General features: G+C 47.0%; 1 protein-coding gene across 1 annotated transcript in view; it reads left to right on the top strand.

Annotated features, from left to right (window-relative positions):
* RFX8 (regulatory factor X8) overlaps positions 1 to 13,725 on the top strand; it is a 51,157-nt gene that overhangs the window by 16,492 nt on the left and 20,940 nt on the right. The window contains exons 5-7 of the mRNA XM_044925678.2: positions 7,486 to 7,549; positions 8,987 to 9,097; positions 10,123 to 10,176. Of these exons, the coding sequence (XP_044781613.2) occupies positions 7,486 to 7,549; positions 8,987 to 9,097; positions 10,123 to 10,176 (229 nt within the window). The remainder of the gene's footprint in view (positions 1 to 7,485; positions 7,550 to 8,986; positions 9,098 to 10,122; positions 10,177 to 13,725) is intronic.

The following is a 13,725-nucleotide window of genomic DNA, read 5'->3' as shown; positions in this document are numbered from 1 at the left end:
CGTCCTTGCAAGACGTCATTCCTTCTCTCTCAATCAAGCTATCAATCCAACCGCTTGGATGAAGCCCTAGGGAATTACAGAGTGGGGTGGAGGAGGAAACCATCTCAAAGGGTTCCATACTGTGTGATTTCGTTTATAAAACATTTTGAAATGACAAAGTTTTTTTCCTTTCTAGTTGAAGGGTAGTTGATTCACAATGTTGTGTTAGTTTTCAAGTGTAGAGCAAAATGATTCACACACACACACATATATATTCTCTTTCATATTCTTTTCTATATGGTTTATCACAGAATATTGAATGCAGCTCCCTGTGCTCCAGAGCAGGACCTTGTTTATCTACCTATGTATAACAGTTTGCGTCCGCTAACCCCACCCCCCCAAATCCACTCCTCCCCCACCCTCCTTGCCTTTGACTACGTCAAGTCTGCTCTCTATGTCTGTGACCCTGTTTGTGTCTTGTAGATTAGTTTGTTTGTGTCATATTTCAGGTTCCACAAATAAGTGATATCATGTAGTATTTGTGAAATGGCAACATTTCTGGAATGGAAGACAGCTTCTTCATTGCCGGGAGTTAGGGGCATTGGGCTGAGGGAGCAAGAGACGGTGCAGCCGTGGTCACCTTGTGATGAGACACGCACTGTGTCCCAGCCGTGGTGCTGGATGCACGCATTTCCATAGGCGAGCTACATGCCCACATGCAAAAATGAGTTTAAGGAAGACTTGGGAAATCCGAGTGAGATCAGTGGATTTGTATCAGTGTCAAAACCAGATTGTGATATTGTACTAGAGTTTGGCAGGATGTCACCATTGGGGAAGATCAGGCAGAGGTAAAATGGAGCTCTCTGAATGATTATTTTATTTTTTATTGGAGTATAATTGCTTTATAATGTTGTGTTGGTTTCTGCTGTACAATAAAATGAGTCAGCCATAGGTATTTATATATCCCCTCCCTCTTGGACCTCCCTCCTTTCCCCTCGCCCCATCTCCACCCCTCTAGGTCATCAGAGAGTGGATTCTGAAAAAGAAAAACAAATATCGTATATTAACGCATATATGTAGAATCTAGAAAAATGGTGGTGATGAACCTATTTGCAGGGCAGGAGTAGAGACAGACATACAGAACAGACTTGTGGACACAGCAGGGGAAGGGGAGGGTGGGGTGAATTGAGAGAGGAGGATTGACATATAGATACTGTATGTGTGTAAAACAGACAGCTGGTGGGGGCCTGCTGTTAGCGGGGAGCTCAGCTTGGGACCCTGAATGATTTCTTGCTTCTGCTACCTACATTACAAATAATGAATCAAGCCTGACCCTTCAGTCCAGGAAAACATGTGATGACAGGTCCTAGGAAGTGGCCAGTCTTCCCCTGCCAACGTCTTCTGCTGGCATCCATTCCCCCTTTGGCAGTTAGAGTCCGGATTGTCCTTGAGTCTCAGAGCCCTCCTCACTCTGGCCTGGGTGTGTGTGTGTGTGTTGGGGGCCGGGGGGCTGGACAGGTAGCACAGGTGTTCACACGGTGCCCTAACCAAGCACCTCCCCCTCTGTCCTCACACACCGAGGCAGGCAGGTGGCTGGGTCCGCCCAGGGCACACCCTCAGGTCCCGCTGTTACAGGCTCACTAGCATTCAGAACCCGGAGGGGATCCCCCAGCCAACCACAGACCAGCATCTTCCTTGTTCCCCAGAGTGACAGAGTGACAGAGAAGCCAGGCGCTTCTCTGAGGGTGCAGCCAACTGAGGTCTGATTAGCACTTTGCTGCTAATATTTGCCTCGGGAAGGAGAAGGCATCTGGATTTTTCAAGGGCATCTTGTGTGTGTGTGTGTGTGTGTGTGTGTGTTTTTCTGGACCTCATATTAAGGAAAGAAATGGAAACCGCGGATGAGAGCATCAGCATAGAGATTTGGCTGGGAGCCAGGCTGGTGGCTTTAAGGGACTCTGGGGGTTTTTTGTTTTCTCATCACTGCCACCACCAGGCACTGCAGAAAAAGCAGATAATCTAATTAAAATCAGTTTAGTCTTGAGATAAGCCCCTGTCTCCTCCCTGTCTCCCCATATTGTCCCTCGGAGCCCCTTCAGAGGAGAAATTCTACTGTCAGCTCTCTGCCACCATCCACCCCGCCCTCTCCCGATGCCAGCGGCTTAGCAGGAGGACAGGATGCCTAGCCCGGGACCTCTTTCACTGGACTCCTCACAGGTGGCCCAGGAGCAAGCAGACCCGGAGCCCTGGTGTCAGCAGCGTTTGTTTTCCCTGGAGGTGAGGGAGGGGGGCAGCGGTGGACGACTGTGTTGTGGTGGATCCCACTGAAAACTGCTGAGGCAGCATTTCCAAGAAGAGACCAAGATTTGATTTGCAAAACCAACGAGCAGCTTGAGGCTTTTTTTTTTTTTTTTTTTTAAGGAAAATGACTATAAATATGCAGCGTGTGCCAGATGCAAAGAAGCCCTTTCCCAACTCCAGGGCACTTCCTGCCTTGCTCCCCTCTCCAGGGTAACATCTTTATACAGGGAACAGACCTCCCCAGATCCCAGTCTTGTTTAGCTGGCAGCTGGACTGAGCCCTGGACCAGGGTCTAAGCGCTGACCTAGAAATTCTTGGCGAATGGAGGCCAAAGTATAAAATGCTCTGTTATGGTCAGGGGAAGGGGAGGGAAATGGAGAGAGAGTGTGTGTGTGAGTGTGTGTGTGGTTGTCACATCTAGAGAAGCAGCTCTGCTTAACATGTTTATTCTCCACCTCGTAAGCAACATTCCTGGCTGACATGTCACAAGCAAAACGTTGTCATTTTCCAAATAGATGAGTCCCTGGTCTATCTAATGTGACTTCTGAGATTAGTGGGACGGAGGCCCAGGTTTCTCTCAGGACATATGAAAACTAGCCCTTGCCCTCATCCGTCCCCCAGTCCACACACATGCGCACACACACACACACGCACACACTCACTCAGCTTTTCCAACTTAGCATATTAAAAGCCTGTAAAAAGCTTCTAAAATCGGGCCTTCCCAAGTCACGCCTGCCTTTGTTCTCTGTGCGTTTGTTCCTCTGCCAGCTCATGAGCTCAGGGGGCTGCCTGGCAGCCCGCAGAACCCAGGACCTTGGGTCCATGGCTGGCCGGTTGTGCCCAGGGGAGCAGAAAGGCTCCGGTTTATCTTTCACATTCATCACCCTGGGAGGGCGAGTTCAAGGGAGCCGTCAGCCAAGCAATCGTGGGCACCGCAGACCCAGAACATCTCAGTGTCTTTCCCACGGAGTCCACGTGGCCCCAGTGCCTGCAGGAGGTAAACCTTCCTGGGGCCAGCCCTCCCCCGACAGCAGGGCTCTGCTGCTTCCCGGGCGGCCTCCTTCTCAGGTATAATCAGGGGTCCAAGTTGCAACCCGCCCTTGGGCCGTGTCCACCCTGTGCTTTGCAAGGCTGGTTGGAACTTGTTAAGGTGTTTTGTTTTGTTTTTTTTTTTAAAATAGGCATTACTTGGTTGTTGTCTAGCAGCTCACAAAACATAGGTGTGGAGGATCCCGCCCTGGACTGCACCCTTGCTGGGGGGAGGTTTGAAAAGCAGGTGAAGCTCCCAAACCATCTCACCTGTTCAAAGCACCCCTCACATCCTCCCCTCCATCCCAGACGCCCAGACAAGGTGGCATGCAGTCTGTCTGCCAAGGAGGCCTGGCTTCCGGTTGCTGTTTTCCCTTGTGAACGACAGACTTTCAGCAGTTTCAAAGGTGTCCCGTTAGATCATCATTTTGCAATTAAGTTGCTCATAAAAATCTAATGGGGATAGAGTTAAGCAATGTAAAAGCAACAGCCCCCAGCACAGAAAATAAGGAGTCCACGCCTCTCAGCCACACTCAGCCAATCCAGTTTAAAAAGAAAGCTGTTCTTCCTAAATGGGAAAAGAATGAAAAAGAATAGATATATGTATGTGTATAACTGAATCACTTGGCTGCACACCTAAAACTAACACAACTTTGTTAATCAACTATGTGCCAATAGAAAATAAAATAGACAACCAGCGAGGACCCACTGTAGAGCACAGGGAACTCTGCTCAATATTCTGTAATAAGCTAAATGGGAAAAGAATTTGCAAAACAGTAGATAGATACATGTATTTGTGTGTGTATATATATATATAACTGAATCACTTTTCTGTATACCTGAAACTAACACCACATTGCTAATCAGCTATACTCCAATATAAAATAAAAATTTTAAAAGTTGTTCTTTTCCACTTTGTTTCAAAACCCTCGCATCTTCCTTTGCCCTCCTCATGTGCATTCTTTATTATCACACATATGTGTGTCTTACAGCAGTGGTCCCCAACCTTTTTGGTACCAGAGAGCAGTTTCGTGGAAGACAGTTTTTCCATGGACTGGGGTGGGAGATGATTTCGGGATGGTTCAAGTGTGCTACATTTCCTGTGCACTTTATTTCTGTTATTATTGCATCAGTTATACCTCAGGTCATCCAGCATTAGCTCCTGGAGGTTGGGGGACCCCTGTCTTAAAAGACGAAAGAGTGGAAGAGGTAATAGTGATGAAGATGTGAAGTCAGAGCTGGATTTCTGGCTCTGTGAATTGTTTCTTGTTTCCTGTACGTAATTGGGGAAAATAATGAATTTTTCTCCACTACCTAATGGATTGTTGTGAGGAGTAAGGGGGAGTGAATAAGGCACTTAGCAATGGGTAAATGCTCAGTATATTTTAGTCGTTAGTGTTGTGTGTGTGCTTAGTGCAATCAAAAGTATATTAAATAAAGCTTTTTGCAATCATAAGACCTACCCTGATATGAATATATACATTGTCTATTTAACTTGAGATGTAAAAGTATCAAGTTGATAAAAAAATAAAGTGGGAAAAAAATATATCAAGTTGAGAGGTTGAGATGTAAAAGTATCAAGTTGATAAAAAAATAAAGTGGGAAAAAAATATATCAAGTTGAGAGGCTTCCCTGGTAGTCCAGTGGTTAAGACTCTGAGCTCCCAATGCAGGGGGCACGCGTTCAGTTCCTGGTTGGGGAACTAAGACCCCACATGCCGCATGGCACGGCCTAAAATTTAAAAAACAAGTTAAGGGTGTCTTAACCAGATTCATTCCCTGGGTCAGGAAGATCCCCTGGAGGAGGAAAATGGCAACCCACTCCAGGATTCTTGCCTGGAAAATCCCATGCACCGAGGAGCCTGGTGGTCACAAAGAGTCAGACACGACTGAGCGACTAACATACAGTCCTAACCAAAAACAGAGTTGTTGATTCATGTTCTTTGAGTAAAAATGGAAATGAAGTCCGTCAAGGGTGAGAAGATGGAACACCTTCCCTCCGCAGTCTGAGGCTGAGCACGTCCGGGACGTGAATTGGGTGTTATTACATTTTTATCTTCTTACCTTTGTGATTGCTTCACGTTGTTGTTTCACTGCTCTTAGGATGATTTGCAAGGGCAAATGATGATGCCAAAATGATGCAAATGCAAGTCTGGATTAATGACAAATGATGTCAGAACCTGAGAATGTGGATGCAAATTGTAGTTAAGCTAGAAGAAAGTTATATGCCAGAAAGCGTTTTAAGCTAACACAACACTTGAGATTTTCCGGGAAAAGGAAAAAAAAAGGCTGAGTCGTGTGGCATATAATCATGTCCCAGCCCTCTTTACGCTGGACCCTTCTTAGCCAAATTGATCGTAAAAGCTAATGAAAGTCAAATGTGTTTTTTATGTGTCTACACTGTGCTGAGTGAAGCAGACAGTCTGCAGGACCCAGAAGGGACCCTGACCTTCCTCTGACCCTCTTTGTGAGGCTGGGAGAATCCGCTAACCTTCATGCACACCCTGGAGACTCTGAGCGAAGGTTACAGGCTCTGGGGGTTGAAAAAGTTCTTTTAGTGGTGGGAGATTGTTATTGTTTAGACGATAGTTGGTATCCAACTCTTTGCAACTCCATGGACCATAGCCAGCCATGCTCCTCTATCCGTGGAATTCTCCGGGCAAGAATACTGGAGTGGGTTGCCATTTCCTTCTCCAGGGGCTCTTCCCAACTAAGGGATGGAACCTACCCCATCCTTCCCCTTCGTCGGGTGGAAAATTGAAGCTCTCAGAGCTCAAGTGACACAAATAAGAGCAGCCAAGGATGCCTGTTCCGTTGTGGAGTTAGCTGCCACCTCCTTCCCAAGCTGCCCTTCCCTGTCCCCCAGCAGTTAAATCTTAACCGCCTGGGCCCTGCCTGTGGGGCAGGAGCCAAGGGGACAGCCCGCATGGAAGCCAAGTGACCTCTCTGGGCCAACTCACCTCCAGGTAACTCCTGCACCCTGGCTTTGTTTCTGTTGTGGTCATTCGACACCTTTTTTGTTGCTGTTCAGTCACTAAGTCGTATCCGACTCTGCAACTGCATGGACTGTAGCTCACCAGGCTTCCCTGTCCTTCAGTATCTCCCAGGCTTTGCTTAAATTCATGTCCATTGAGTCGGTGATGCTATCTAACCATCTCATCCTCTGTCGCCCCCTTCTGCTGCTGGTGAGTCGGCTCTTTGTATCAGGTGGCCAAAGTATTGAAGCTTCAGCTTCAGTATCAGTCCTTCCAGTGAATATTCATGGTTGATTTCCTTTAGGATTGACTGGTTTGGTCTCCTTGCTGTCCAAGGGACTCTCAAGAGTCTTCTCTAGCACCACAGTTCGAAAGCATCAGTTCTTCAGCGCTCAGCCTTCTTTATGGTCCAGCTTTCACATCCGTACATGACTGTTCGAGAATGGACTGACCCAAACCTAAGGTCAAGAGAGAGCTCCTGGGACTTTAGAGAGCCTTGGAGGGGATGAAGGACCTTCCTGCGTGAGATGAAAGGCATTTTCCTCCACTTCCTTCTGACTACCACCATCCCAGGCCATCCCTGCCTTGAAGACCTTGCACTTGCATCCAGAAGCAGAAGCAGAGTGTTGGTCTGCTACCTCACACCACGTGCACAGAACTGAATCTACTCTCCATGATGACACGTGGTGTGCTGACATGGACCTTACATATTATTCCTTCTCAGTTTCCTTGTTCTGTGAAAGTGCCCTGCCTCATCCATTGACTCACAGGATATTATTATCATTTCTGAGTTGACCATTTTCAAAGCTCGAAATCAGAAAGTAGAAGACTTCATCTGCATGAGGATTTTTCTTTTCTCACCAGAGCAAGTTCTAACCATGAGGACATCATATTCTTGCTTCTGAAGGGAATAAACTTTTAAAAATAAATACGTGGTTGTCACAGTCATACAAATGAATTAAAAAAAAAAACTTTAAGCAGGTGATAATCAGCAGTTGTGGAGAGAAACTTGGAGGAGGGTTTTGAAATCAAAGTTGTGTGTGTGTGTATGTGTGTGTGCTGTGTGCTCAGTTGGTTCCGATGCAACCCTATGGACGGTATTCCCCCCACACAAATAACCTCATTGCAAAAGAACCTTTATGCCTGAGCTCAGAAATAGGGGTCTAACTAAAATTATTTCTCTCTTATCTGTTATGTCACAGTGGAGACGTTGTTGCCTTTGAAAAGTCTACTAATTATAACCGCATTCTCCAAGAAGACGGAGCAGTGAGTGTTGAATAAAATAGATTTGCTATGATAGACCCTGAAATATTCAGTAATTGTTGAATTAGATGCAATTATTTTCCTGTGTATAACGTTATTATGGGCAGCCCTTAGCCACTCACCCCCCTGATCCTCAAGGTGATGCTGGCTGATAATGAGGGAGCATCAGGTGAGGAGGAAGCCGGTGGCAGTGCCCGTGGGACACAGTCGGGGTGGCACTCCTAGCCCTCCGGATAGGGCGGGCAGTTCAGAAGACCTCTCTGTCCTCCCGTGGCATGTAGACAAGGGCCTACTGCAAACCCACATCAACGATCTGCTAAGCAAATTGAGAAGCTCAGAAGTGAATAGCTCAGCGAGAAGCTTAGGAAGGCTCAGAGTGCAGAACGAGAAAGCCAAGGAGGATATACTGACCCTGGAGCCCTGCCGCCACAGAGCAGGCCATTAGGTTGGAGAGGATGAAGGGGACTCCCCTGCCCCAGGTGCAGTCCAGCAGGGCAGGCTATGGGGCTCAACCTCCAGCTTCCCAGGAATGCTCTCACCTACTCTATTAGCATGGAAATTATTCAAAAGATGTCAGGGAAATCCTGAAGAAATGTTTTGAGTACAGTCCTTCATGCAAATCAGGAACAGCCATGCCTCCCCTTGCTCCGGGCTGGGAGTAGGGCAGGGAGGTGAGCAGCAGGATTGTTGAGTTCACTTTCTGCCGCATGGCCTTTTTCCATTCTTAATGAAAATGTTTTATATTCTGTAATCTGTTCTTCGAAAGGAAAGTCAGTGCCCCTCACTTTCCTTGTTCATTCGGCCCTGAGATTTTATATATGACTGACCATTTCTGTAATCCAGGGATGGTGACCCAGACAGGAGATGGTTTTAGTTCAAGGGCAGACAACCATGTAGACAAGCATTGTAGAATGTGTTTATGGCATTGGATTTTTCATAGGTAGGCTTTTTATTGTTACTATACAGCATTTGTGGACTTCCCAGGTGGCACTAGTGAAGAACCCACTTGCCAGTGCAAGAGATAGACGCGGGTTTGATCCCTGGCTCGGGAAGGTCCACCGTAGGAGGGCATGGCAACCCACTCCAGTATTCTTGCCTGGAGAATCCCATGGACAGAGGAGCCTGGTGGGCTACAGTCCATAGGGTCCCAAGGAGTTGGACACTACTGAAGCAATTTAGCACGCACACACACATACAGCATTTGTAATGCAAGGTCATTTTGAAATATTAAATATGTGAAATATTAAATCCTAATTGCTCCCTGGTGACTAGAGAGTGTAGTCTAATAGAGGAAGGTTAGTATCATTTTCAGTGAAACAAGAGAGAATAGTTGCTGGGATCAAGAAAGTGCCCGGGGGTGTGGATGAAAGACTAACCTATAGTAGCAGTGAATAATTATTATCTGACTTAAAGAAATAATCTGTGTGAAAATGGTTTTAGGGTGACAGTCATTCACCGATCAAGACTGAACCCGTTGGATCCCCTTTGTCTGAATTCAGGAGATGTCTATTCTGGGAGCAGGAACTGGCAAAGAAATACTCCTACCACGTGGTAGGCTTGGGACTTCCCTGGTGGTCTGGTGGTTGAGAGTTTGTGCTTCCATTGCAGGGGACATGAATTTGATCTCTGGTTGGGAAGTTGCACATACTACACAGGGTGGGGGAAAAAAAATTTTTTTTAACAGTAAGATTGCACACATCAGGGAGACTAATGCTCCATGCCTTGCTGCCTAGGGCAGTAAATGGCTTCTTAGTCTGCCAGTGATCACAGTTGTACAAAATGGACTAAGATTTGCCTTCTGCCAGGCCTGTGAGGACTGTCATTCCCTCCTGGGCTGGGTGATGGTCAGGAAATTCAGGGCTTCTCCTCACGCCCTATAAAAAGACTCCACCTGGAATCATGTCACATTCTAGAATGAGGGTCTCCATCAAAGAGCAAGAAACAGGTCTGTGCATTTTCTAGCAACTGGGTCTGGGGGCATGTGGAAGGGGAAATTGGGCTTTAGAGGGAAAGGTGGCAAAGATGGGTTGTCTTTAGAGTGGGTGGTACAGACCCGGAAATAAATGAGTTATGGCATCAAAAACGAAGCGACTTCAATTTTAGTTGAAGTTATGCATTACTCCACATGAAATGAAAATGTCGCTCAGTCATGTCTGACTTTTGTGACCTCATGAACTGTACCCCACCAGGCTCCTCTGTCCATGGGATTCTCCAGGCAAGACTACTGGAGTGGGGTACCACTTCGCATCACTATCAGTAAAAACACACGGCCCCAGGAAAGAGTTTGGCTGATGCCACAGCCAGATGGTATTATTATAGGGCCTGCAATGCAGGAGACCTGGGTTCAATCCTTGGGTCAGAAAGATCCCCTGGAGAAGAACATGGCAACCCACTCCAGGATTCTTGCCTGGAGAATTCCATGGACAGAGGAGCCTGGTGGCCTGGAGGCCACGGGGTTGCAAAGAGTCAGAGCCAGCTGAGCGGCTGACACACACAAGGGCCTCAGCAAGGTCTGTGAGAAGCAGGTAATTCTAGAAGTGGGCTGCAAGCCGAAACGACTCTCCGTATCCTCCTAGGTGGCCTTCCTTGCTGATGAATACTGCAAGTGCTGTCAAGACATTCTGCAACATGTGAGGAGCCAAGAACTCGAGAGGGTAGGGTTTTATCTACAAAACGCAAGCATTTATGACTTGTTCTTAACCTTTCGGCTTGAAAAGACCCCTCAAGGGATGTGGAGTAGGAATTCATCGCACTAAAGTGCTTAGAATGCAGCTGTTTTACAGTCAGTGAGCTCTTGAAGGTGATATTTTTATTCAGTTTAATCATCTGGAAATTTTCCAAGGTGCTCATATGGATAATTTTACGCTTTAAATATAAACTCAGCTATTTTTAGATCCTAATTCCAGCTGATCTGGAATAAAGTACTGATGGCCCAGTGGTAAAGAATCTGCCTGCCAATGCAGGAGACGCAGGAAACATGGGTTCTAGTCCTGGGTCGGGAAGATGCCCTGGAAAAGGAAATGGCCACCCACTCCAGTAGTTTTGCCTGGGAAATCCCATGGACAGAGGAGCCTGGTGGGCTACAGCCCATGGGTTCCCAAAGAGTTGGACACAATTTAGCAACTGAAGAACAACAACTTTATTTACCCTGGGATTCTCAGTGATGGTTTTCAGAGCTGTTATTGATACATGCTAATGCACAAGATGGAGAAGGCAATGGCACCCCACTCCAGGGCTCTTTCCTGGAAAATCCCATGGACAGGGGAGCCTGGTGGGCTGCAGTCCATGGGGTTGCTAAGAGTCAGACACGACTGAGTGGCTTCACTTTCACTTTTCACTTTCATGCACTGGAGAAGGAAATGGCAACCCACTCCAGTGTTCTTGCCTGGAGAATCCCAGGGATGGGGGAGCCTGGTGGGCTGCCATCTATGGGGTCACATAGAGTCGGACACGACTGAAGCAATTTAGCAGCAGCAGCAATGCGCAAGAAGCAGTTCGAAGCAGGGTGCTCTGACATGGGAATCATCAAGAGTGGATTGTATTCTAGAGTTGGCCATGAAAGGCATGAAGAAATCTTTTAACAATTCTGAATTCTATCTTTTACCATATAAAATGAAACTCCAGAGAAGCAAGTGTACATTTAAATGAAAAGTCTTCTGAGGCTTCAGTGTTCTAAGCACTTCCACTTTGGGAGATAATATTTACTCAGCATGAAGGCATTTCATGCTTTGTAGAAAACATTGGCCTGAGGGAGGGACCAGGCTATCTTCAGAGTGATCCCTGGCCTATTAACACCATGTTATAAACACCCCCCAAGTTGAATATCCAATCCACTTCTTGTCTATGATGCTCCATCAAGTACTAACTGAATACTTACCCTGTGACCAGCACCATTTCTGGAACAAAGAGGGAGTCTTGGAGTCTTGAGAAGCTGATAGTCTGGTACTGAGAGGAACAGTGTAAGCCAATGAGTGTGATACAGTATGGAAAGTTCTAGAACACAGTGTGATCAGACTGTTCTCGGCTCCCAAGGGAAGAAAAACAGAGATGCCTGGAGAAGTTTCCCTGGAAGAGAAACTCGCCATGTTGCGGGCGAGTCTCATAGAAAAGCAGAAGTCCAACAGATGCTACGTGGGGGAGAAGAGGGATTCTGGGAGGAACGCATGGTGCAGGCAGAGGCAGAGGGTGGTCCCAGGCGTCACAGGACAGGAAGGTCAGTATGACCGGACTTATGATCTCACCGGCTCCGTGGGAAACTCTGACTTATTGAGAAGATGGTGGGTTGGCAGTGACATCGGATGCCTTATTATGGGAGCAGAGGGTGGGGAGGAGGCTTTGCCACTGTCAAGGTGACAAGGAAGGAGGGCTGGGTCGGGAGCAGCGACAATGACATCAGAGAGAAGGAGGGACAAATCAGAGAAATATTTCTGTTGCAGGCGAATCGGGATGGATGACTCGGAACGTGGGAGGCGGGACGAGGGGTGGGCTAAGACAATGCTCTCTGATCCAGACCCATGAGCCCCAGAAGCCTCCAGCCTGGGAGTCAAAGGATTACTCCACCCTGCTCAGGCCATTCTTGTCTTTCTCGTTAAATACCTGAGTCTCTTTGGAGATGTCTTCTTTTGAAGAGAAATCTGAAGAGATTTTCAAATCAGGTACTCCGGGGTCGGCACTCACAGCCTACACAGAAGAAACAGCTTAAGAGTCTGGGGTTCTTGGAGTACTTGGAGTCAGTACTGTGTTGCCTCAGGATATCTGAGCTGCAGAAATCTCAGAAGGCTAGTCTTCATGAGCTGGCAACTCAGATGGGCTACCAAGTCCACATGGGAGGAAATAAAGAAAGGGCCCTGCCATTTTGTTCCTCAACAGAAGTCTTTAAAGAAGGCTCCTTAGGCTCGGGGAAGAATGGACACGTGTATACGTGGCTGAGTCCCTTTGCTGTCCACTTGAAACTATCACAGCACTATTAATTGGCTAGACGCCAATACAAAATAAAAAGTTAAAAAGATGCAGCTGGCTTTCAGGAGGTACACTCAGAATAAAGTGGCAAATACACTATTTATGGAATTATAGGCTCTTTTACCAAGGTTTATAGCATTAACCCAGTTCATGATAAAATGCTATTTCACTTTAAAATAAATAAATATTTTGCTAATAATAAAAAGAAGTACCCTTTGTAGAATCACACTGGCTCTCTTTAGCTGGCACTGTCCTTAGTCAAAGCTATGGTTTTTCCAGTAGTCTTGTATGGATGTGAGAGCTGGACTATAAAGAGAGCTGAGCACCAAAAAATTGATGCTTTTGAACTGTGGTGTTGGAAAAGACTCTTGAGAGTCCCTTGGACAACAAGGAGATCCAACCAGTCCATCCTGACAGAAATCAGTCCTGAATATTCATTGGAAGGACTGATGCTAAAGCTGAAACTCCAATACTTTGGCCACCTAATGCGAAGAGCTAAGTCATTTGAAAAGACCCTGATCCTGGGAAAGATTGAAGGCAGGAGGAGAAGGGGACGACAGAGGATGAGATGGTTGAATGGTATCACCGACTCGATGGAGATGAGTTTGAGTAAGCTCCGGGAGTTGGTGATGGACAGGGAAGCCTGGCGCGCTGCAGTCTGCAAAGAGTTGGACACGACTGAGTGACTGAACTGAACTGAACTGTCGTAGGTGAATTCCAACATGATGTCAAGGAGGAGGCAATATATCTTCGGTTACATATGGTTAGGAGGAGGCAATATATCTTCGGTTACATATGGTTACATGTCTTCCTGAGCTGAAAATAATTGAAGGGGTCAGTCACTGAAAATGCATTCTGAACTCTGGTTTGTGCCCCCAGGGCCCGATCTTCGTCCTGCTGTAATCAGTAGAGCCCCCTTGTTATCATAATCAGCCTTCCTTCTAGAAAACTGCCTCGGGACCAGTCTTCCACCCACCCAGCAGGTGCCCTCTGATGGATGTAAAATCACTTCTAAAATACAGCTTGGGAGACCTTCCTTAGTGCTCCAGTGGCAGACCCTGTGCTCCCCAGGCCGGGGGCCTGGGTTCCATCCCTGGTCAGGGAACGAGATCCCACACTAAGGGCACACTAAGAGTTCGCATGAAAGTGAAAGTGTTAGTCGCTCAGTCATGTCTGACTCTTCTCGACCCCATGGATGTAGCCCGCCAGGCTCCTCTGTC

This window comes from Bubalus bubalis, chromosome 12 (genome assembly GCF_019923935.1).
Source record: "Bubalus bubalis isolate 160015118507 breed Murrah chromosome 12, NDDB_SH_1, whole genome shotgun sequence".
NCBI classification, from domain to species: Eukaryota; Metazoa; Chordata; class Mammalia; order Artiodactyla; family Bovidae; genus Bubalus; species Bubalus bubalis.
This window is presented reverse-complemented; position numbering and strand designations above follow the sequence as displayed.